Source organism: Archocentrus centrarchus, chromosome 4 (genome assembly GCF_007364275.1).
Source record: "Archocentrus centrarchus isolate MPI-CPG fArcCen1 chromosome 4, fArcCen1, whole genome shotgun sequence".
Taxonomy (NCBI): domain Eukaryota; kingdom Metazoa; phylum Chordata; class Actinopteri; order Cichliformes; family Cichlidae; genus Archocentrus; species Archocentrus centrarchus.
In genome coordinates this window covers 23725459-23749122 of record NC_044349.1, presented here as the reverse complement: position 1 = coordinate 23749122, position 23664 = coordinate 23725459, and the positions used below count along the sequence as shown (strand labels likewise).

At 41.1% G+C, this 23664-nt stretch overlaps 1 protein-coding gene across 1 annotated transcript; it reads left to right on the top strand.

The window, feature by feature from the left end:
* Nucleotides 1–248: 248 nt before the first annotated feature.
* colgalt2b (collagen beta(1-O)galactosyltransferase 2b) lies at nucleotides 249–23344 on the top strand. Its single transcript, XM_030728126.1, has 12 exons — nucleotides 249–628; nucleotides 14391–14501; nucleotides 14624–14741; nucleotides 15304–15438; nucleotides 15545–15749; nucleotides 16636–16755; nucleotides 17098–17171; nucleotides 17296–17402; nucleotides 17760–17892; nucleotides 19601–19728; nucleotides 19862–20068; nucleotides 22597–23344. Exons 1-12 carry the CDS (start codon nucleotides 393–395, stop codon nucleotides 22868–22870), a joined length of 1848 nt encoding a protein of 615 aa, XP_030583986.1. The 5' UTR covers nucleotides 249–392; the 3' UTR covers nucleotides 22871–23344.
* The last annotated feature ends 320 nt before the right edge of the window (nucleotides 23345–23664 follow it).

Here is a 23664-nt window from a genome sequence, read left to right as displayed (position 1 = left end):
GAACTAGACAACAAACATGTTGCGGACAGACACTGGGACAGGGATCACTTTCCACAAATGATCAAAGTAGTAACACAAATTTGCTATGGAGTAAAAAAGTAATTTATTAGAATTTAAGGTGGTTTGATACTCTATAATAAGCTTAATTATTATTATTATGACTAAAAGGAGAAGTTTAATGAAGGCTCCACAGCAGCAGTAGCCTTCAGGGATGTAGGAGGGGTAACGAGGTGTGGAGACCTACACCCACCCTCCCTCTCACACCTTCCCTGCTCCTTCGCAGTCGCAGCGTGGCTGATCTTCCACTCGCTCCCTCTCTCCCCGTCTCGCTCACTCACTCTCTGGACTCCAGGTCCCGGTCGGAGGACTCACGGCGGAATTTGGAAGCGAAGATGCGGGCTGCCGGGGCCATGGGAGTCGGTGTGTTGTGGGCGCTACTGTCCGCTCTGGTGCCCGGCGGCGTGTCGGAGCTGGTGACGCTGGTGCAGGAGCAGATCAAACCCGAGTCCTTCCTCCTGAAGCCGAAGGTTATGATTGCCATCGTGGCTCGTAACGCAGCGCACAGCCTGCCATACTACCTGGGCTGCATCGAGAGGCTGGAGTACCCGAAAGACCGCATAGCGATCTGGTGAGAGGCGCACTGAGAGGGATGCAGTGACACATGGTGTAGAATTAACTTTTTGACTCAATCTTGGTTTTATTCAGTGCAGGGGCCGAACATATTCTTTCTAAGCTTTTTTTTTTTCCGGACATGCACATTTCTTTCAGAGTACATCCAGTAGGTTACATTATGCAGAGCGTGTTGTAATGAAAAGCAGCGTGTGTTCGCGTTAATTCATGGAAACCTCCCAAGACCTGTTGCAGCCTTTTACGATGTACTTATCTCGCGTGTCTGCCGGCATCCAAATTGCACACTGTGGGCGAAGATGAAAGGGCTGTTGTACATGTTAGGGTTCGGCTTAACCCTTAATCACGGTTCCCTCTGTCTGATTCAGCACAAACCTGCGGAAACGGGGCTTTAAAACAGCAGGGCTGCCAGGTATGAGGGGGCCTCACCTCAGGTAAGGTCCTGTATTCTGTTCGGTCTCATAGGAACTGGCTGTGATAATGAAAAGCTATCAAAGAGGGACCCTGCAGGTGAAGGGGATGAAAGGAGACACTGAGTTGGTCTGACAGCAGGACTGGGAAGTCATGCGTAAAGTGTGTGTGTGTGAGTGTGTGTCAGCCAGGATGTGGGCTCTGCAGGCTGATGGATCAAATCAAAGAGAATCTGGGAGATTTTTGACTTTAACAAGCTTGATTATGCAAGTGCAAGTGCAAAACATGTGAAATGGGAGATGGAAAACAACTCATGTGGCTCTGTTTAGGAGGGTTGCAATGTTTTTGCCTTTGGCCTCCCAGAGATATCTGGCTTACAGTGTTTTGTTTTGTTTCCCACCCTTCCCTTGCTGAATGTCTTACTTTTCTTTGCAAAGGGTCTAATTGAGAGACTCTCAGGAACATACTCTGATAAACAGTGACGCTAGAGACAAACACAGCAAAGTGCCTGAGCTGCCATGGCTTTGTGAGGGGTTTAAGTAACAGAGGAAGGGCCCCATCGGTTATGACAGGCATCTCTATACCCTGCAGTCAGTGCAGACAAACAATAAAAGGATGTGCGTTCTTGAAGTATATCACCACCTAAACTGCACCTAAAACAGTTCGATTTTAGGTGCAATTGATTTTAGTTTGAGCAGATATTGTTTTAAATATTTCCACTCCCAGTCTTTCTGTGATATAGGACAATATGAAAAGTATGCTTTGAAGAACACCCCCACCATACTGAGTCTGAGTCTTGCTGCTTTGTTTCTGTTATTATAAATTAAAGAAGGAGTAGTAATTGGAAACAGTGAAAGTATTTAGAACATGTTTAATGTTTTTAAAGTTATTTTCCAAAGTAAAAAAAAAAAAAGTCTGTGTGGTTAAGTTGGTTAGGAAAATTACATATTTCTTTGCAGCTCTGTGCTTCTCTGTTCTTTGCGTCATCATTACTGTTACCCATCGTGTAAGCCAATCCGCCCAATAAATGCCCAATTGTAGTTCAGCTAACCCTAAAGGCATAAATAAGTGTCAAAGCATTTTACAGTGTGTTGTAGAGAACCACTTGATTGCTATCTGACAGCTTCAATACAAAACCCAACCAGAGTGTGTCTGAAGCTTCTCAGATAGATAAGTAATGCAAACACTTTAAGAATAAAACGGTAACACAAATTTCCTTTGATGACCTCAGCATTACCGCATCTGAACTGGCATTTATTTGAGTGCATAGACTTGCTCGAACAAATACAAACATGAGGTTAGAGTTCTCATGAGGTACGAGCCAAAGACTTTGTGGTTCAATAATGCACATCCATTTAGCAGCATAGCTGGTGCACTTTATTACCATCCTAAGCTTGTCTATGGGCCAATTGAAAAAAAAAAAAAATATAGGAAAACTATCTGGCTGTGAAGCTTTACTTTTGTGTTCCTCACTGTATTTCCTCTCTTATGCTTCACGCTTGAACACCACAGAGGATTGTTTCCCTTCTCTCCGTCCCCATACTCATTTTATAACATGCAGTCCATTAGGGACAGATCAGGAAGGCTGGTGAAGGATTCAGGTGATTAGTGGGTTTGTGATTTAAGAGGGAGACACTGGAAAGATGGAATGTAGAAGGAGTCCAGCTGACTTTTTATCCCTTTACTCAAAGGACTAAATTAAGTTACAGTCTTCAGTCTTCAGTAAATTAGAAGAAAAAAAAAGATTTTCTTAAAAAAAAAAAATCACATGCTGCCTATTTGAAATCATCTGGGTAGTTCCATATAGCTATTTCATAAAGGATTTTCAATGACAAGCTCATACAGGTTTCCAAAAAAATCTAGACAGGCCTGGCCTGGTCCGTGGATGTTGGGAGGCCCAGCGATTTAATTTTATTCCTGTTCCTGGGATAATCTGATCATCAGGTCCAATCTCCTCCACCCTGTTACTTCAGTTCTGAGTCACGCTGCCAGTTGGGAAGGTCAGATCTGCCTGCCTTTAAAAGCTTTCTCTCTGCAAGTGGGCACAGGTCTTGTGGAAAAGTGGCAGAGGCTTGAAAAAAAAAGCTCTCACACGGCTGCTAAAGAATGAAAGAATGCAGGGAATTAGAGAAGGGGGGGGGGGTATGTGCAGAGAGAAGGTTGTCAACAATGTTTTGAGGGGAGCAGGTTAGTTAATCCACATTCCCACACTAGCTTGACTAAATCTGCTCTCCGCTTTCCTCTTGTTATTTTTCCTCCTTTCTATCCTCATGCACTGAAAAATATACCGATGTTTAGAAAGGCTAACAATATGGTTAGGAAAAGAAATTGGATTTAAGATGGGAAACAGTGGCATTAGATCTTTTATACTTCTGCTGATACTTCTGGCAATAATGGGGAGAAACAATTACTGAAATTGGGGAACAGTTAAGTTGAGATTTCATCTTGTTTTATCTTTTTCTAGTTAACAGTAATAGGAGTTTTATATGCTGCAGGAGTTGCCGCTTCAGAGGAGATCATGGAAGATTTCCTAAACAGTGAACTGTGTTTATGTATGATGCACAACGCAGGCAAAACCCTATATAAATCAGCCTCCTATTAGTTTCCTTCTAATGCTGCTTCTCACTGGCTGCCTGCTGCTTATTGCCCGTCGGCTGTGTTCATCTGAAGTGCTTTCCCAGGTGCTGAGTTGGAGGTCGTGATGATTTGTAGACTTGTCAGAGACAGACCGAATCTGTAAAGTAGAGCACTTACATCGCTGCCTTTTCCCAGGGGGCTCTCTTTTTCACTTTCATAATGTCGTGTTGTTTATTATACTCTAAAACCACTTAACCCATATTTATGACTGTCACTGCAGTTTATACTCAGAGACAATAAGGTATGGTCCTTGTGGTATGTTTAACATAATGAACAGTTGCATCGCATTTCAGTGACAGAAATATTGTACTGCTGCAGAATGACAGGAAACCCTAAACAGCCAACCGCAGCTATTATTTTCTTTTTTTTTTTTTTCTAAATAATGAGATAATTGCACGTCCTGATGCTCCCAAAAGCCTCAGGCATGATGAGTGTATAAGTTAATAATTTTCTGAATACAAGCTGGAGGCCTCAGTGAACAATGTGCCATGTATTCTGGAGCTCCTGTCAAATAATAAGTTTTATGTCATTGTATCCTTGTTTTACTTTATCATATCCTTTAAGTTATTTTGACAAGTGCACCGAGTTAGGTAGCAATTAATGTAGTCTGACAAATTGGACTCTAATGCTGAAAAAAGGGACCTATGTAAAATTATGCGGGTAGTTTTAATATTGTGACTGAATGATATCCTGACTATACTTTTTCCTTTACAGTGGTGATGCCAGTATTCAGTTTGTAAGTGTTACCTGGCATTAACAGTGAGCTTGGTACCATTATGAGAGCATTTTTCTCTTCTTGTGGCAGAGGCTAACCCTAGGCCTTATTCACACCTCCATCTCAGTGTTACATGTACTTATGACACTAGGTGAGCAGTAGGTGACCGTAGCCTGTGATTATCCACATGCTGCCATTAATACCATTTATAAGCATCCTGGGATCTGCACTATATTGAAAAAGTATTCACTCACCCATCCAAATCATTGAATTCAGGTGTTCCACTCACTTCCACGGCCTCGCTGGTCTTATAACAAAGTGGAAGCAATTGAGAACAACAGCAACTCAGCCACGAAGTGGTAGGTCACGGAAAATCACAGAGCACGGTCACCGGGGGCTCAGGTGCATAGTGCACAGAGGTCACCAACTTTCTGCAGTCAATCGCTTCAGACATCCAAACTTCATGTGGCCTTCAGATTAGCTCAAGAAGGGTGCATAGAGAGCTTCATGGAGTGGGTTTCCATGGCCAAGCAGCTGCATCCAAACCTTACATCCCCCAAGCGCAATGCAAAGTGTCAGATACAGTGGTGTAAAGTATGCCGCCACTGGACTCTAGAGTAGTGGAGATGTGTTCTCTGGAGTGATGAGTCACGCTTCCCTGTCTGGCAATCCGATGGTTGAATCTGGGTTTGGAGGTTGCCAGGAGAACGGTACTTGTCTGACTGCATTGTGCCAAGTGTAAAGTTTAGTGGAGGGGGATAAAGGAGTGGGGTTGTTTTTCGTGAGCTGGGCTCGGCCCCTTAGTTCCAGTGAAAGGAACTCCTAGCGCTTCAGCATGCCAAGGCATTTTGGACAATTTCATGTTCCTAACATTGTGGGAAAAGTTTGGGGATGGCCCCTTCCTGTTCCAACATAACTGCACACTAGTGCACAAAGCAAGGACCATAAAGACATGGATGAGCGAGTTTGGTGTGGAAGAACTTGACTGGCCTGCACAGAGTCCTGACCTCAACCTAATAGAGGGATGAATTAGAGCAGAGACTGCAAGACAGGCACACATCAGTGTCTGACCTCACAAATGTGCTTCTGGAACAATAGTGAAAAATTCCTGTAATCACACTCCTAAACCTTGTGGAAGGCCTTCCCAGAAGAGTTGAAGCTGTTATAGCTGCAAAGGGTGAGCCGACTTCATATTAAATCCTATGGATCAAGAATGTGATGTCCCTCAAGATCACATGCATGTGACAGCAGATAAGCGCATAGATTACCTTTGGCAATGTAGACTATATTGCCAAAGGTATGCGCTTACCCTTTTTGTTCACATCACTGTAAAGTTAAGAGAAGGGAAAATGGGAAAATACCCAGCCATTTAATCCCTCCAATATGAGCAATCTGTGCTCAGATATGCATAGTGAACAGCTGCTTATCCATCCAATGCCCTTCACTCTGAGAGCAAGATTCATTGTCTGGAAAAGGAAATAAACCCCAAAGGGACCTTGTTAGGATGGCTGGTTGTGGAAACCATCATCTAGCTGAGTGATCTGCTGTTTAAAAAAAATTACATTTCAGTCAGATTGGCCACTAAAAGTTCCATGTCACTATAATGCTGTATAGGATTATAGCTACGTTGTTTCTTTTTCTTTCTTTTTTTTTTTTTTTTTAGCTGTTTACTCACCAAATCTTTTATGCCTATCTTTCAGTCCCTTTGACTGGCACAATGGAGGAAAGCGGAAAGAATAAAACTGGCTAAGAAGTTTATCGGTTTTGGAAAGCTGGACAGATTTGCTGTGCCAGGTGTGTTACCTCAGGGCTCATTCCTCTGTGGAATTGCACCAGTGAAGGAGAAATTGTTCTTGGTTTTGTTAGGACAAAACAAGGACTTTTTTGAAGAGCAGTTTGTCCTAGTGTATGGAATAAATTATCAAGATGGGATAGGCTATTGTGAGTTTATTACTAACGCATGGGCAGTTGTGAATGATTAGGAATGTACTTTTTTTTTTTTTTACTAAAAACAATATGAGTGTGTCCAATTATCTCCTTTGTTCTGGCACAACTATGAGTGTGGACTTGCATGCATGTGTATCTCTTCTCACATAAACCCTGTGTGTTTCAGAAGGACATGTGTGTTCTGTTACAATGATTATGTGTTCGGCTCTGCTCCTCTGGCTTAGCCCCTGTTTTCCATTTACTTCCCTATTACCCCACAAGGCCCACAGCGAGCCAGAACTGTGTAAAGAAAAAGGCCACAATCATCTCTTACCTCCCAATTATTATCACTTGAAGAGTTACACGCTGCAGTCACATTCAGTCCATGGGAAACTTTAAATGTCTTCAAACATCTGCTCTGAATTTTTTTTTACATAAATTCCAAAAACACAAGGTGACATTTTCCAGATAAGCAGCTGGTAATGACACAAACTCACTAGAGCAAAGAAAATTGCTTCCCTCTTTTCTTCCCCGCTTTGAAAAAGTGAAGTTATCCTAAACGGATTTTGCTCATACGTAAGAGGAAATTATCTACCCATATCTTCACTTTTTTTTCACAGAACATTTGATTTTAAAGCCACCAACTAGTTTGAGTTGAGTTGGATTAAATATACTGCTCAAAAAAAATAATAATAAGGGAACACTTTGAAAACACACCAGGGGAAAAAAAAATCATGTTGGATATCTAAACTGATATGGACTGGGTAATGAAAGGTTGCCACATTGTTTGATGGAAATGAAAATGATCAACCTACAGAGGGCTGAATTCAAAGACATCCCAAAAATCTAAGTGAAAAAATGATGCAGCAGGCTAGTTCATTTTGCTAAAATTTTATTTCAGCAACTCAAAATGGTACTCGGGAGTTTGTATGGCCCTCACATGCTTGTATGCATGCCTGACAATGCTGGGGTAACGCTGTGCATACTCTCGCCACATGAGGTCGGGCATTGTCGTGGACCAGGAGGAACCCAGGACCCACTGCATCAGAACAAATAAATTGTTGGCATAGATGTTTACTCTGATCACATCTTTTCTTGCATCACCCAAATAACTGAAGACTTTCTGGAAACAGGAATTTTATTTAACACCTGACTATTAGGTAGTATCAGTAGCACTTATTATGTGTCCCAGTGACCATTTTCCAAACACAGTGACTTTGGAGGCTAACCATTGCCAGCCTGCAGAAGGGTGCAAATGATGTGCCTGCTAACAGACCAGCCTTGCTGCAGCAAGAAGATATTCATGGGAATGTTTTCTCCATAGTAGCAACATATGCATTTGTTCAGTCTAATGCAGAAAACAAAGACAATATATCCAAGCCTTTTCTTCAGTCTCCCCCACCTCTCAGGAATGGAAATGATTTTTTCTGTGCTGGGCTCCAGACAGTGAATTCTTGCTTAGATACCCCATGTGTTCCACCACACTTTCTGCAGCATTGTCAGAGCTTGGCAGCACAGCAGCAATACAGTTGGCAAATACCTAAACACAATGGCAGCTTGGTATGAGCACTCTCATCTAGAGAGTAGAGAGGCCTGAATATGAAATGAGATTAGCTGAAGTGGAGGAGCATGCAAAGAAAGAGTTTAAGAGAATCATTTTCATAACTGGCAAGATATTCATATTAGACTGGTGCTTAAGTTTTCTTAGAAAAATACCAAAAAATAATTCTTTAAAAAAGAATCTTAAAAAATAACATTGTTAGCAACATTAATCTGTCTGAAAATGTTATTAGTTTACTGATTATCCACTGAACACCTTGTCTTCTATCCCACTATATCATTTCCGCTCTTTCCCTGACATCCTTCTGGTCCTCCATCCCTTCTTCCATCCAGATGGTTTGCTGACTCTCTCTTGCAGTTCCTTTTAACCTCCAACTGCTCTCTTCCACAATCAGAAAGTATTTCAAACAGTAAATTGCTATAATTCTGTGGCTGAACTTGCTTTACGTGTTCACACAAAGTACACAGTTGCTTATGCTCAACAGAGAACAGGTGTTAACACCTGGGACTGCCTTGTTACAGTGTATTTACTGGGTGAGTATTTGATTTTATTTATGGAACCAAACATTCTGTGTAGCTGCATAATTTACTTTTAGCTGTTCCCGTATCACAAGGGGTCACCACAGCAGGTAGCTCCATGTTTCATTTGGCAGAGTTTTATGCTGGATGCCCTTCCTGACACAACCCCAAAGGGATTTGTGTTTCTGGCTGGAACTGAACCAGCAGCCTTTTGTTTGCCAGGCAAAAATATAGACCACTACAATATGGAACCACTATATAGTTGTACATGTATTTCTGATAATATGCCAAGGGGAACGTGGTGTGACTCTGCCACTGATCCTCACAAAATGGCTTGTTTGAACCCAGGATTCCTGTGAATTAGTGCATATTCATATTCAACAATTCTGCACAGGTATAAATTACTGATATAGGTACAAATATTCACTAACCATAATAGTGTAGAGTTGTGGGAGGCCATACAAAGTATATGACCTTAAAGGCTCTGTCATACATGCGTTCCTTTGAGTTATTCAGATGTGTTATATTGAGCTTATTACATACATGCAGCTTCAGACAGCAACTCGATCCTTCCAGGAGGATGACCAAAACAGGACAGATGCACGCACTGATGCCAAAGCCACAAGAACTGTTAATTATTAATTAATAGCATATGCTTAATGATTTCTTAAATACATGTAGACAGGCTCTAAAAGCAAAATTCATTGTGTACTTTAGTTTAAACCAGACTTAAATAATTATTTATTTTAGTTTACTAAAATGTGAATGGATGGATTTATATATATTTGAGCTCTGGCCTCTGTAACGATCATGATTTAGCTGCCATGGTAAGAAAACGCTGACTCAGTGCATTTGTCACTTGGTGCATCAGATCTCACGAATGAAGCACATTAATAACAAGTAAAAGTGATCCATGTCTGAATGACAGGATCATGTCATTTTCACATAATGATAAAAGCAAGAAACATGTGAGCATATCCTATGAATTAAAGATCCTTTTTCTCAAGACCTCATAGTACCGTATTATCCCAATAAAGCACTTTGCTCTCAGAGTGCAGGTTTGTATGAGAGGGGCTAAACATCAGTCTTCTTGTACCAATCAGTACTATCCTTTAATATTTTATGAATAACTTTTCTAGTCTTGAATATGAATGCCAAAAATTACACGGCAGTGCAAGTGTGTTGGCCTTGAGTACTTTTGTTGACCCTGAGAGTCATGAGGAATTTCAGTCCAGACGTCTCACCACGTCTCACCACTCCCTCCTCTTTCCTTTCCTTCCTCCGTCTCTCACTACCTATCTGCCCCCACCTCTTTCCCCTTTGCCCTGCTGGGCCATCAAGAAGCCACGTCAGCCTACAGACTGTATAGCAAAGTCAACCCAAAGAAACACACTGTATAATAGTTATTATGTTTTAAAGGCATCAGTGCTTATGTCTGTAAGAGGCACTCTTACTCCTTAATTAAATGCGGCACCCAGTCATTATTGGCAATGATATTAGATAGTTTATTGAATAAACAGTCAGCTGACACAAGCCTCCTGGGCCCTTTCAGAACTGTGTTTACCTAAACGGGCCAATCTCAGAGTCAAGCCTCTGTGTTTAAGGCCAGGACATCGGGCTCACCTTTCTGGGTTGGATAACCAGAAAGGAAGACTATCAGGAAGAGTGATGAAATAATGCTGGTAATTATTTTAGGTGAGTGAAATTTGAGTGTTACAAATGCTACTACATTTTTTATGCAATATTTACTGACAACACATTGCCCCAAATATTGTTTTAATGATTGAACATTTTTGAAATTATTTGGTTTACCTTGCAATACACAGAATAAAACAAATAGTCCCCCGCATCTCACACCAGCCCCGTGAAACTTGATGATTTGGGGGCTTCTGTGAGATGGGAATACAGCGTGTGATGGGTCCAGATTGCTAAATAAGTAGGTGTCAGTGTGCTGATAACAAGTGAAGGATAAATGTCATCCACAAAGTGATAGAGAGAGGGAGTGATGGGGTGTGTAGGTGAGGTTTCAGGAAGCATATGTTATCCAGATGCTGAGCCTAACTCCAGAGCTGCAGGCAGCAGAATAATGAGGCTGCAGCTTACCATAACCTTAAAAAAATGATGAGGAGACGGCATCAGGCTGAAGAGGAAGAAAATAAAGGTATGGAAGAAGGAAGAAGGAGAATATAAGGCCAAGAGCCCAAATTATTGCAAACCTGAATCAAATTGTACCTCTGGGGTACATTGAGGCATGCACATCCATTTTTATCTTACTTCCTATAGCTTGAGAGATCAAATGCTGCAGTGGTTTAAGCATTATTTTTTTAGCACAGCTGAAGGACTTGAAAGAAACTGCAAAGGCTCCTTGACTTGCCATCAAAGTCACAGTGCTTTACTGCTCAGCAGTGATCCAGCCTGAAGGTAGAGGAAATCCACAAGAATGGGATCATAGTTGCCTCCTAATAAAGAATGAATGCAGTAAGCTAGAATAAGATGGAGCCACAAACATGACGGAGAGCAGAAAATGAGGTCGACCTTAGGCAAGTACGTGTTTTGTGTGCCAGTAAATAGAAGCTTCGCTCTGTGTGTTTCACGTGTACATGCTGTGTGCATATGCTGCTTTGATTTATACATTGCTAGGTTTCTCATGTTCAGAAATTGTAAGGCACACTGAGATGCAGTTTTGGTAATGGAAAATCACACAGTGTACTCAGAGTGCTTAGTGCTCAGAGGGGCTGGGCTGCAGGAGGGGCAGCCTAACAGGATGTGTTTCAGGAAAAATGTTTCACAACAGAAAAGTGGTGACACAGTAGACAGTTACAGTCATAGTAACAAGAAATTAAATTTGACTTTTTTGGATCAGGATATAATAAAAGTAATCTGGTCTTTAGCAGCACATTAGGTAACTGCTACTTTATATGAAGAGCAACACATAAATAATGACACACTGTTATTTATTTAACAAAAACTAAGCCAAAATGTAGAAGAGGCGTGTGAAAAACTAAGTACACCCTTACTGCTTCCAGAGAAATTAAGAGGGTAAGCAGCAGCCAGGTGCTCATAATCAAATGCACTTAATTAACTGATCATCATGAAGTAAAGTAAGTGAAAAACTTTTAAGACAGTTGCCAATATTCCCAGGAGTGGATGCCCCAGCAAATTCACCCAAAGGTCAAAGAAACTGCAAAAAAACCCAAACCAAACCAAACAAACAAAACCCCCAAGGGCTCTTGATGGCTTAGAATGGCTTAAATTTTGCAAAATTGCAAATGGAACAATGTCCTTTGGACAGACAAGACCAAAGTGGAGACGTTTGGCCACATTTGGAGGAAACCAAACAGTAAATACTTCATGCCAACTGTCAAGCATGATGGTGGTCTTGTTTTGCAGCCACAGGACCTAGTACCTTGCAGTCATTGAGTTGACTATGAATTTCTCTGTATACCAAAGTATTGTGGAGTCAAATGTGGGGCCATCAGCTAAAGCTGAGTCAGGACCTCAACCCCATTGAAATGCTGTGATAGGACATTAAGAGAGCTGTGCATAAACAAATACCCACAAACCTCAATGAACTGAAGCAAAATTGTAAAGAAGAGTGAACCAAAATTCCTTTAAAGCAATATGTATAGTATATCTTTAAGCTTCAGTCACAAAAACCTCTTAACAGAGTAAGATTATTTCTAAAATCAACCATTCCCATATTTTCCAAATCATTTATAAGCGATGCAGACTGTTTGCTGTTCTTTTTGAAGATGGAGACACGTCAGCTTTCAGTTGGCCAGTTACCTGAAGATCGGATCCTGCCAAGAAAAGAGACTATAAAAATAAAAAAAAGAACTCATGTGAGATTTAAATTCTTGCAGATTTTCCTTGAACAAAAGCATCATTAGCATTTTAGTGTGTGTACAACAAAGCCAGGACAATCTTTGGTTTGGAAGTGATTTTAATGAGCTCTGTGAGGTATTCACTAAAGTTCTCAGGCTTAATTGAGAATTTTTTTTTAGCTTATGTCTACCATTAAAATAAAGTAATGCAAACACAAACCCCCCTTTTCTTTCACTCTCACTTTCAGCCCCTCTTTCCACTTGATCTCACCCACCTTTTTTTGTCTCATCCACCCGTAAACATACTCTCACATATTCTCTATGTCCCCATTTGTTGTGCCATGTATTCTTTTTTTTACTCTCAGAAGTTCCCTTTTGTCAAACATTTGCCTGCAGCTGGTTCTGTCAGAGATGGCATGTGGGAACACATTCATGTCCTCCAGCGATATGCTGTTTAGCAGTTGAAGAAATGTGTAAATGTGTGGGCACATCTGCTTATTACCAGTAAGTCAGGTGTTTCAGTGTGTTCAGCAGCTAGTCATCAAGGGCTTGCTTCTGCCTTTGCTGCTCTCTTGCTTAAAGTTATGCACCTGCTTTTACTTAAATTTTACTTTTAGACACACTCCGGCAGACAGCAGTGAACATCCTGATGTTCTGCCACAGGCGTCTGCAAGTACTGACGTGCACACACTACACATATTATTAAAGTTATTGATCACATAGCTTGTGGCTCTGTCCAGCTGTTTATGTTGGATGAAGATGGCCTCACTGAAGATGTCTCAAATCCCAAACATAAGATCGCTCTGCTTGTGTGACTAATCTCTTGTGTGTAATACAAGATTGTACATGTTTTTTTTTTTTTTGGCCTGTGGAATTTCTTTTCATGTAATTATATGAACATAATGAGCATCTGTTTATCATACAGAAAACAGGTGTGCATGTTGATGTTTGACCTAAACACTGGAGGAGAAGGGAGACGGAGCGACGTTTGGGTGTGTTTGTGTTTCTATCTCTGTTCATCCAGACTAAAACTGGGTGTGATTTTGGAGACAGTACAGTGGGGAATATTACAGCAAGCAGTGGAAAACTCCATCTCCCTGGGTGTGTGTGTTTATGTGTGTACATACATTCAAATGGCTTCTGTTTCCAATTCTGTTGACCTCTCCTCCTTAAATGACAAAATGTGAAGTGATAGTAAAAACCACAATGAGGGGCATGTTTATGGTCTTAATTTCTCTTGCACAGATTTATATACCCACACAAGCTCTTACCCACACATACAGTAGTCACACTGTCTCCTCTGAATCAGCTATATTAGCTAAAGTGGAAATCTTTGCAAAGAAACAGAGGTGTGGAGTGCAAACCACAGGAGTGACAAACCAGAGGCTACACCGATGCTGGCTTTTATATTGCTATTATTTGCTTACAGGTATGAGCCGTCCAGGTATCTCTAGTGTTGTGAGGGCCTAGATCTGTTTGCATTATCATATGATGTGGATAAAAAGCAAAAAGTTAGGGTGATGGTTGACTGAAGTCATGACTGCACAAAGCAAGTAAACAAGTGCATTGTAGCGTTTTAATGCTTGCTTCAATAACATTGCATCATTCAGTGTTTAAATTAAGCAAAAGACTCTTGTAGCTTGAGTTATTCCTGCTTTTTTTAAAAAGTTTTTGCGCTCAAGTTGGATCTGTTTAATGGATGTTTTTGTCAGTGCTCATGATTGTTCAAAAAGTAGCAGTCAGTCTATAAACGAGAGCTATGGTAAGCTTGCAGTAACTTTTCCCTGCACGGTGACTCATGAGACTTTGCCTGTGCTCCAGCAGTGCAGTTAATTAGGCAGCAAGGAGGCTCTGCAACACTGAAGCTGCCTGTTGTAACATCAGACAATAATTAGAAAGAAAGTCTCTTTCCATGACATGTTCTCTGAATTTCATGGCTCCAACTGTCAGTACCTCTTCCTTGTTAAATCAAGCTAACCAGCTCTCGGCAATATGCTTGACTCTTCTTCACTTCCTCTTGTTTCTGCTCCCTGAAAACAGCTCTGGCGTGGTGTGCTGGTGTCTAAGTGTTCAGCAAATGTGTGTGAAACAAGCTGTGCAGTTATTTCACCAATTTAACCTGTGGCTGTTCATCTGAATGGCATCCTGTGTTGTCTGTGTTGGTAATTTAGGGCGGCAGCGGACCATAATGTGGATAACACAACTGCCATGTTAAGAGAATGGCTAAAGAGAGCCCAGCATGTTTACCACTATGTGGAGTGGAGACCAATGGAAGAGCCGAGGTAAGTCCAAATGAATCACTAATCAGATCCATTTAGACCAAGTCTAGTTCCTTCACTTTTCATAAATAATTTGTGCCTATTCATAGAATACTGGAGACCAAGTAGGTGTATTTTTCCACCAGGTCCTACACAGATGAATGGGGTCCTAAACACTGGTCTCCCTCCAGATTCAACCATGTAATGAAGCTAAGACAGGCTGCTCTAAAGGCAGCCCGGGAACGATGGGCTGACTACATACTGGTAAACTCGTTAGTTTAAATCTAAATGGGCAATAAATATTTACCATTGTGACCAATCGTTGTATAGTGAGGTCATTTGCTCTTTTTCCCAGTAAGGAATCTGCAAGAAGAACTAATATCTTCCTGAGTATTTACTGTAATGTTAAATATAATAAAACCAAATTAGTGCCTAAAATCAGGAGATTTGGGTGATGCATTAAAGTTTGCACCAGTGGGTGCCACTCTGATACTTGTCAGCTGAGAAGGAGAATGTGACTTAAGCAGATGCCAATTGGCAAACATAAATGTGATTTGTGTGCTTGAATTTTGTTTGAACAGTGAGAGCATTAACTTATTTTTTAGATGTGCAAATGATAGTCATTAATTACCTTGCATTTGAAATGGACTGTTTTGCGATGTGCCTGATGTGTAATTTTAAATATAACAGTACCATATTTATTGGATTTTTAAGTGCTGATTATACAAGTTAACGTCGCTATATATTGTGCACACCTGGAAAAAGCTCTTTACTTAGACCTGTGCTTATTTTGTGATTTGCACACTCAGACTCTGCTCCTCTTTAGTTTGTAGACAGCGACAACCTGCTGACCAATCCTCGTGTGCTGACCCTGATGATGGCTGAGAACTTAACCTTGGTGGCTCCCATGTTAGAATCTCGCTCTCTCTACTCTAACTTCTGGTGTGGCATGACTCCACAGGTACAGTTTGGATTTAAATCCATCCATCCATCCATCCATCCATCTAGATTTATTAACCTGCTTGGTGGGTTTTTTTGTGTATGTGTGTGTGTTTCATCCCTGTCAGGGTTACTATAAACGAACCCCAGACTACCAGCCAGTCAGGGAGTGGAAGCGGCTCGGCTGCTTCCCTGTTCCCATGGTGCACAGCACCTTCCTACTGGACCTGCGTCGTGAATCCAGCAGGGACCTGGCTTTCTACCCCCCTCACCCAGACTACAGCTGGGCATTTGATGACATCATGGTGTTTGCCTTCTCGGCACGTCAAGCAGGTCCGTTTGAAACTGGAAACTCACAGCAAACTACCGAATTTGTAGCACAGAGGCAAATGCCTCATGACAGCTTCACTTGCTTGAACTGAGAAACCCATCGGTGACTTCGTTCATGCACCTGCTTTTTTTTTTTTTGCAAATTTCTTTACTATGCAGATGTTTACTGCTGTTTAACACAGAGGACTTTATGCACATGTTTCAAATCAAGGTAAATGAGTAAGAGCACAAATAAACGGATCCATGTGTCTTCTTCACTGATCGTGGGGGCAGTTTCTAAGTGTGCAACAATATCAGTGTTTGTAGAGTTGCCCATGAGTAATCAGATATGGAACAAATACAACCTCTGGCAATCGCCTGAAAAAAGTGAAAGCACTAACAGATGCAAACCCAAAGACACTCGAAAAAAACAAAGATGTTTTCACTTAAATTAGTTTCAGCATTTACAGTTGTGTATAAAAACACATGCAATGTGTCATTTCACTGCACATATTAAAGTAGAGTCATTCAGTCCCTAAGAAGCCTTGGCTGTGAATAAATTAAAAAAATATCAAACCTACTACACTATCAAACATGTTTTGGTGTAAAGAAGGCAGCATCACGTGATATGCCACAAAGTGCCTGCCTCTCACACTCATTCATTTACCAGGTGATGTAGGCCTTAGATTGGGATTGTAACTGGGAATGAGAGTTTTTGCTTGGATTCAGGCAGCATTTTGGCTCTAGTGTGACAAGAGTATGCATGCTGGAGCACCCAGGCTGCTCTTCATTTGTTTAAAATGTGTGGGTCATGAGGTAATATTTACAGTCCTGTGTGTGTGTGTGTGTGTGTGTGTGTGTGTGTGTGTGTGTGTGTGTGTGTGTGTGTGTGTGTGTGTGTGTATCTTAGGCGTGCAGATGTATGTGTGTAACAGAGAGCACTATGGCTTCCTGCCTGTCCCTCTCAAGGCCCAACAAAATGTGGAGGATGAAAGTGAGAGTTTCATACACACCATCACAGAGGCTTTAAGTGAGTACAAACACACTTAGAGAAAAATATCTTCCACTTGTTGTGACTGCTATCTGTCATTCCTTGATTACGTCACCTCTCAGGTTTGTTTCTTCTCCGTCTTGACCTCCACAACCCTCCATGATTGCATCTTGCCACCCTCCCCTTCTCTGTTTATCCACACCACCCCCATTCCTTCTTGTTTTCTTTCCCTCCTTTGGCTTCCGTCACTGCTCTTCCTTCTGCTTAGATTTTCTATAAACCTAATTAAATAAACCATTACAATCAAGAGGAAGTTCGGGCAATTTCTAATCCTGTTTATGCTATTTTAACCCTTTACCTCCCTCCCCTTTCTGTCAACAGTTGACCATGACATCGAGCCCTCCGAGTACGTGCACTCTCCACCATCTCAGCAGGGCAAGATGGGCTTTGATGAAGTGAGTTATGGGAGTGCTGGCTCTGCCTGGAGGAACAAGAGTCCAACCAAAACTTTCTCTTTGCATATTTATAGTTTTTTTCTCATGTCTTGTATTTTTTTTTTTTTTTTTTTTGCTTCTTTAGATTTTCCTGATCAACCTTAAACGTCGGCTGGACAGAAGAACCAGGATGTTGAAAACAATGACCTCACTGGGGCTTCATGCCACTCTGATAGATGCAGTGGATGGAAAGTATGTTACAAACAAACAGCCATCCATGCGTCCAATGAAGAATAATTAAATCCTGATAAAAATCTAGGCACAAAATTCCTTAGTTTATTCACTGAAACATTTTTTTTCTACCTAGCACAACTCTGTTAGGGTAATGCTCTGTCTTCTGTCTCTAATCCATCTGTTTTTCTGACATCTGCATCTAAACAAAGATTTTACATTTGTAGCAATGGGCTTGATTTATTTTAATTCACAACAGGGAAAGTTCTGATCCCTTTTCCAGTCTTCATTTGTATGTGTTTTGCTGTGAAGCTATTCTGTAGATACATGGGATGCTTTCCTTTTTTTCGTTCTTCCAATACCTTTTACTGTTCTCAGGGCTTTGAATACATCCCAGCTGCAGGCACTGGGAATAGAGATGTTGCCGGGCTATAAGGACCCATACTCTGGTCGAGTACTGACCCGAGGGGAGATTGGCTGCTTCCTCAGCCACCATTCTATATGGACACAGGTGAGGCCAGGAGGATCTAATGCATTAATGTGGGACAAAATCTTTTGTAATAAATAGGTTGAATGATAAGAATTCAAAGCACAGATTCAACTTGCTGAAGTTTTGTTTTACAGGATACCAAATCCCTTGGACTAACTGGTTTCTGCAGCTGTCTCTGACATTTAAACCCTGATAGTGAAATTAATATAAAGATTAATTAATTAAAAGAATATTTAAGATCATTTTACCACGTGTATGCTTAACACGTCAAATTATGGTATTTCAGAGGACCGCTCATCCAAAGAAGACAGACCAGCGCTATATTTGGCAATATAGCGCTGGTCTGTTACCTCCCCACTTTTACATCTGTATACATCTATCTTAGGACAGGGCCAGAAGCAGCAAGACACCTGTTACAGAGCAGGCATCAGGGACAACACACAGTCATGTGAAAAAGAAAGTTTTCACAGGACTCTATGCAGTCCTGTGAAAAACAAAGTACACTCTTACTGCTTCCATAGTAATTAAGAGGGTAAGTAACAGTGAGCTGCTGCTAATCAAATGCACTTTATTAGTTGATCATCAGCAAGTGTGATCACCTCTATAAAAGTAGAAAATGTTGGCAGCTTGATGGTCTGGTACCTTCAGTTGTGTGTTAACACAATGCCAAAAACATCCAAGGAGTGGACGTCCCAGTAAATTCATCCCAATGTCAGACCGTGCAATGCTCAGAGATATTACAAAAAAAACAAGCTACATGTCAGACTCCACAGGCCTCAGTTAGCATGTTATCATGTTAAAAGTTAAAGTTCATGAAAGTAGAAAAAGACTGTACAAGTCTTATTGGGAAGGGTTGCCGGAAGAGTGCCTTTTCTCTTTAAAAAAACAACACGACAGCACAGCTTAGATTTGCAAAGTTGCATCTGAATAAACTCAAAAACTTCTGGAACAATGTCATTTGGACAGACAAGACCAAAGCGGAGTTTTGGCTGTAATTCACAGTGCCATGTTTAGCAAAAACCAAACACAGCATGACAGCACAAACACCTAATACCAACTATAAAGCATGGTGGTGGCGGGGTGATTTCATTTGGACTTGTTCTGCAGCCACAGGACCTGGGCATTTTAAACTCACTGAGTCATCCATGGACTCCTCTGTATACCAAAGTATTCTAGATCCAAATGTGAGGCCATCTGTCTGACAGGCTTGGCCCAAACTAGGTCATGCAACAGGACAATGATCCCAAGCACAGCAGCAAATCTACAACAGAATGGCTGAAAAAGAAAAGAATCAAGATGTTGTAATTACTCAAAATCCAGAGCTCAGCCTCATTGAAAGGCTGTGGCAGGAACTTAATAGAGCTGTGCATAAACAAATGCTAATAAACATCAATGAACTGAAACAATGTTGTAAAGAAGAGTTGGTCAAAATTCATCCATAATGATCATACAGAAGACAATTAGTTGAATTTATTGCTGCTAAAAGTGGTTCTACAAGTTGTTGAATCACACAGTGTACTTAGAGAATTAGTCAGTTTAAATTTGTTGTTTTATGCATACACCATATTAAGCATTAATTTCTTGCTGTTCATTTAAGGCTAAAACAGTCACCGTAGAAAAATGATAGCCAAAAATGAACGTGAGCAGAGCAGCATATTAGACATGTGGCACAGCTGTTATGCTTTCATTTTTTTTTTTTAATTAAGTGGTTGTGTTTTCTGACCATCAGGTGATAGAGCATGACCTCCAGAAGGTTCTTGTTTTAGAGGATGATGTGAGGTTCGAGCCGAGATTTAAGCGACGCCTTCAGGCCATAATGGATGACGTAGACAAAGCCCAGCTGGACTGGGACCTAATGTAAGAACACCCGCTTGTCTTTCTTTATATTCACATTAGAAATGTTCTGTTTTTTTTTTCATTAATTTTATGAATTCTTAAAACACACTTAAATTTAGCCTAATTAAAACTGTTTGTCTTATTTTGTTTTCAGTTACGTGGGGCGTAAACGCATGCAGGTGCAGCAACCGGAGCAGTCGGTGGAGGGTATAAACAACCTGGTCGAGGCCGACTACTCCTACTGGACGCTTGGCTATGCACTGTCGCATCAAGGGGCCAGAAAGCTGCTGGCTGCACAGCCTTTCCCAAAGATGCTCCCCGTCGATGAGTTCCTGCCCATCATGTTTAACAAACACCCCAAGTCTGTGTTTACTTCACTATTCTTTGATTTTAAATTGCAGTGCTTAAATGCAATACACTTAATATGATATACTGTAAATAACATGCATGGGATACAGAGGAAGGGAGTTTTATTTAAGGCTTGCAATGTAGAATGCCACAACGGTACAGTAAACAACGTTGCTGTGTAATATTCACTAACTCAGACAAAGACCCTTTAGACAGTCTGGGTCCTGAACAGACAGGCAAATATTTACTGAGGACCACAAATAGATGATTGCAGGTGCACTGCACTCTTACTTAGGAGTATATCAGGTGAAAGGATGATAAAGCCAGTGCTAACTGCAAAAGTACATGACTTTTGGCATGGCTGGATCCAGTATATGCACAAAAAGTCATAGTCAAAGAGCAATGAAGCAACACAGAAATACTAAAGCATTTTCTATGCAGTAATTATATATACACAGATATAGTTCATGTCTCTGTTGTGCTTTTTAGACTGTGGGGCAGTGTGTAGATTTCTAGTTTGTGTGCTCTGATGGTAAACCACAACATCTGCCTCTCAAAACTCCTAGTTATGTTTCTTTTAATGTGTCTACTTCCATAATTTGTCTCTTTCTCTTGTCCCTCTTTCTTTTCTTTTCTTTTCTTTTCTTTTCTTTTCTTTTCTTTTCTTTTCTTTTCTTTTCTTTTCTTTTCTTTTCTTTTCTTTTCTTTTCTTTTCTTTTCTTTCCTTTTTTTTTTTTTTACCAGCACCAACTCCTCCTCTCTCTGTGCTCCCTCATACACAGGGCATGGATTGTTCTTGGGCTCCAGTGGCTATGGTGCCTTACAGGGGACATAATGCCTGCTTTTCTCTTTTTTTTTTTCCCCTTGGGGATTTCTGCTCTGCCCTGCTATCCTCCAGCTCCACCTCTTCTCCCTCTACATTTTTTTACCCTGGTACCTTCATTGCCATGATCTGATGTCAACCTTTTCTAGCTCTCCTGATTTTCACCACGCTTTTTGTGTTCTCTTTAACTCTTTACTGCGTTGTCCTTTCCTTCATTCTCCTCAACAAAATTTACTTCTTTGTACACCTACTGCGTCCCTGTGTCACCCTCGTCTCCACCCCCTTCCTCCTCTCTCTTTGAGGAATGTAGACCAGCATGGCTTTTCCTGCTGGTTGGGGAAGGGGGACAGGATTCCCATTGATAGAGTTCCTAGTGTGGGGGTGTACTTGAGATGAACACTGTGCAAGTGTGTGTGTGTGTTACTATATAAATACATGGAGATGTGTGTCCAGTGTGCAGTGTATAGATTACTATATAAATACACTGCGTGTATTCAATAGTGAGAGAGTTTGCACAAACGTGAGAGAAATTTGAAATACGGGTAGAAATGTGTAAAAGTGTAAAAGTGTAAGGGTAAACAATGTCAAATGTGCTGTACATTACTAACGTAAACAACAGGAGTTATGAGCTCTATTTTTTTGTGGGGGATTATTGTAGGACTTTTTTTGTCATCATTCCCCTTTTTGCTCTAAAATACACATAAACAGGAGAAAGAGGGGAATACCTGACAGTGAAAGCCCTCATTGTGTGAAGGATGTGTGCGTGTGTGTGTTGCAGTAGGTCAGCTCCTTTGAGCACTAATGAGGGTTTAGGGTTTCACTGTCCTTGTGGAGTGTTAACAGGCTTTAAACAAGTGATTAGACAGCAGAGAGTTAACTGCTGGTGGACTGGCTGGTCTAGTTTAGTTAGATTAAAAAATACATGAGAATTTCATCCAATAAACATGCCGAAAACCAAAGATATTAACTTTTATATTTGACTACAAAGGGTTAGGGTTAGGGTTAATACAATTTTAGTTTAAGTGACAGTTTAAATCAAGTGGGGATCCTTCAGTTTTCAGTCTGCTTAGTTTTGGATCAAGTTTAGATCTCCACTCACAGATAGCAGGAACAATAAGTTACATGTTAGTACTGTATTAGGATCAACCATGATCCTAACCCGCAAAATAGTTTTGTACTTCTTTTTCATATCATTCACTGTAAACCGTGGAGATGGTTGTGTGGCAAAACCCCAACAGATTAGAGGTTTCCGAACTGCAAACACAAATGACTCCTTAAACTTAATTTACACACACACCGTAATCTAATAAAATATGAAGACTTGTTAAACAAGTATTTTAAACAACTTTGCAAAAGATAAAGTAGTTTGAACTGCAGCGTCACCTTTGACAACAAAAAAAATAGACATCCTGACTTGTTACAGTGGCATCCTATTACATTACCACATTACCCATTCTTTCACAAACATTTGTAAAGGCAAACTGCATGGCTAGGTGCTTTATATTATCACCTGAACTCAAATGTTAAGATGTGGCCCAGTACTTTCATTCATATAGTGTATTCATTGGCTTCATGTAGAGTGAATTTGGGTTCTTTTCTGCACTAAAACAATCACACTTGCTGTCACCACCATTAAGTTGCACCATATTTCCACATTGTCTCTTATGCATCTTTGTCTTTTCTTCTCCCTCTCCCCATCCCTCCCCTGTCCTTCTCAGTGTTGAGTACATGTCTCATTTTGAGCCCCGAGACCTGAAGGCCTTCTCTGTGGAGCCAATGCTCATCTATCCCACACACTACACCGGAGAGCCGGGGTACATCAGCGACACTGAGACCTCCACCATTTGGGATGATGAAGCCGTGGCAACTGACTGGGACCGGCAGCACGCCCGCAAAACAGCCCAGCAGGGTCGCATCAGACCGGTGGCACAAAACAGCGTCACCGGAGACTCGCCGCCCCCTGCAGCTCGAGCATCACGTGATGAACTGTGATGTGGAAACTCAAAGAGAAAGACTTGTGTTTAGAACTATATTGTGTCCACACCGTGAATGCCATGTGTACACACACTTGAAAAGACACTACAAGCAGACACACTGTACATGCATAACACAGGTGTCCAAATGGATAAAAGCAGTATTGAGATGTCAGTCTAGTCTGCTGCTTGAGGAGGGGCACACAGAGAAGACGATGGGATGAAGAAACTGGGACGAGGGCCAATGGGCGTTTGACAAAAGCTTTATTTATTTCCCACGTGCCTCCTCTGGGCATGTGGAGACAGTTACGGCCTGAAAAAAAATTTAAGCAACACATGGAAGACAGCTAGCATCGTTTCCAGGATGTGAAAAAAAAAATCACAATTTAAGATTATACTGTTTGAAATGATTACTTTTATTCAAACAAAACAGATGCGTTTTTAATGAACAGCTGAAGAATAAAGGAAACCTAAAGCCCTCTTAAAACAACTCTCAAAGCTTGTGTGTGAAACTGTTCATCAGCATCCCTTTAGTGTTACTGTGTGTGCATGTGGACATATGCATGTGTTTACAGACCTGAACATGTGTGGGAGGAGGGAGACTGATATACTGTACCCAAGAGTGTCACTGCTTCAGATGATGTCAGACGCACACATACTCAATAAAAAGTCCTCTTGTTGCCATGCAGGGTGGTAACAGATGTTAATAGGATCCAAAGTTTCTGCTGCACAGCAGGCTGGACCTGCTTGTTAAGATTTCAGAGCATCAGCTGCACGTTACATAACACCTGAAAGATGCGTGATATGCAGTTT

Bases quoted from the DNA above. Each gene is read 5' to 3' on its own strand.
- colgalt2b (XM_030728126.1), top strand. From the start codon at position 393: ATGCGGGCTGCCGGGGCCATGGGAGTCGGTGTGTTGTGGGCGCTACTG. The intron at 16,756-17,097 runs GTGAGTACAAAC...TTCTGTCAACAG, and splicing joins CACCATCACAGAGGCTTTAA to TTGACCATGACATCGAGCCC. The intron at 20,069-22,596 runs GTCTGTGTTTAC...TGTCCTTCTCAG, and splicing joins ATGTTTAACAAACACCCCAA to TGTTGAGTACATGTCTCATT.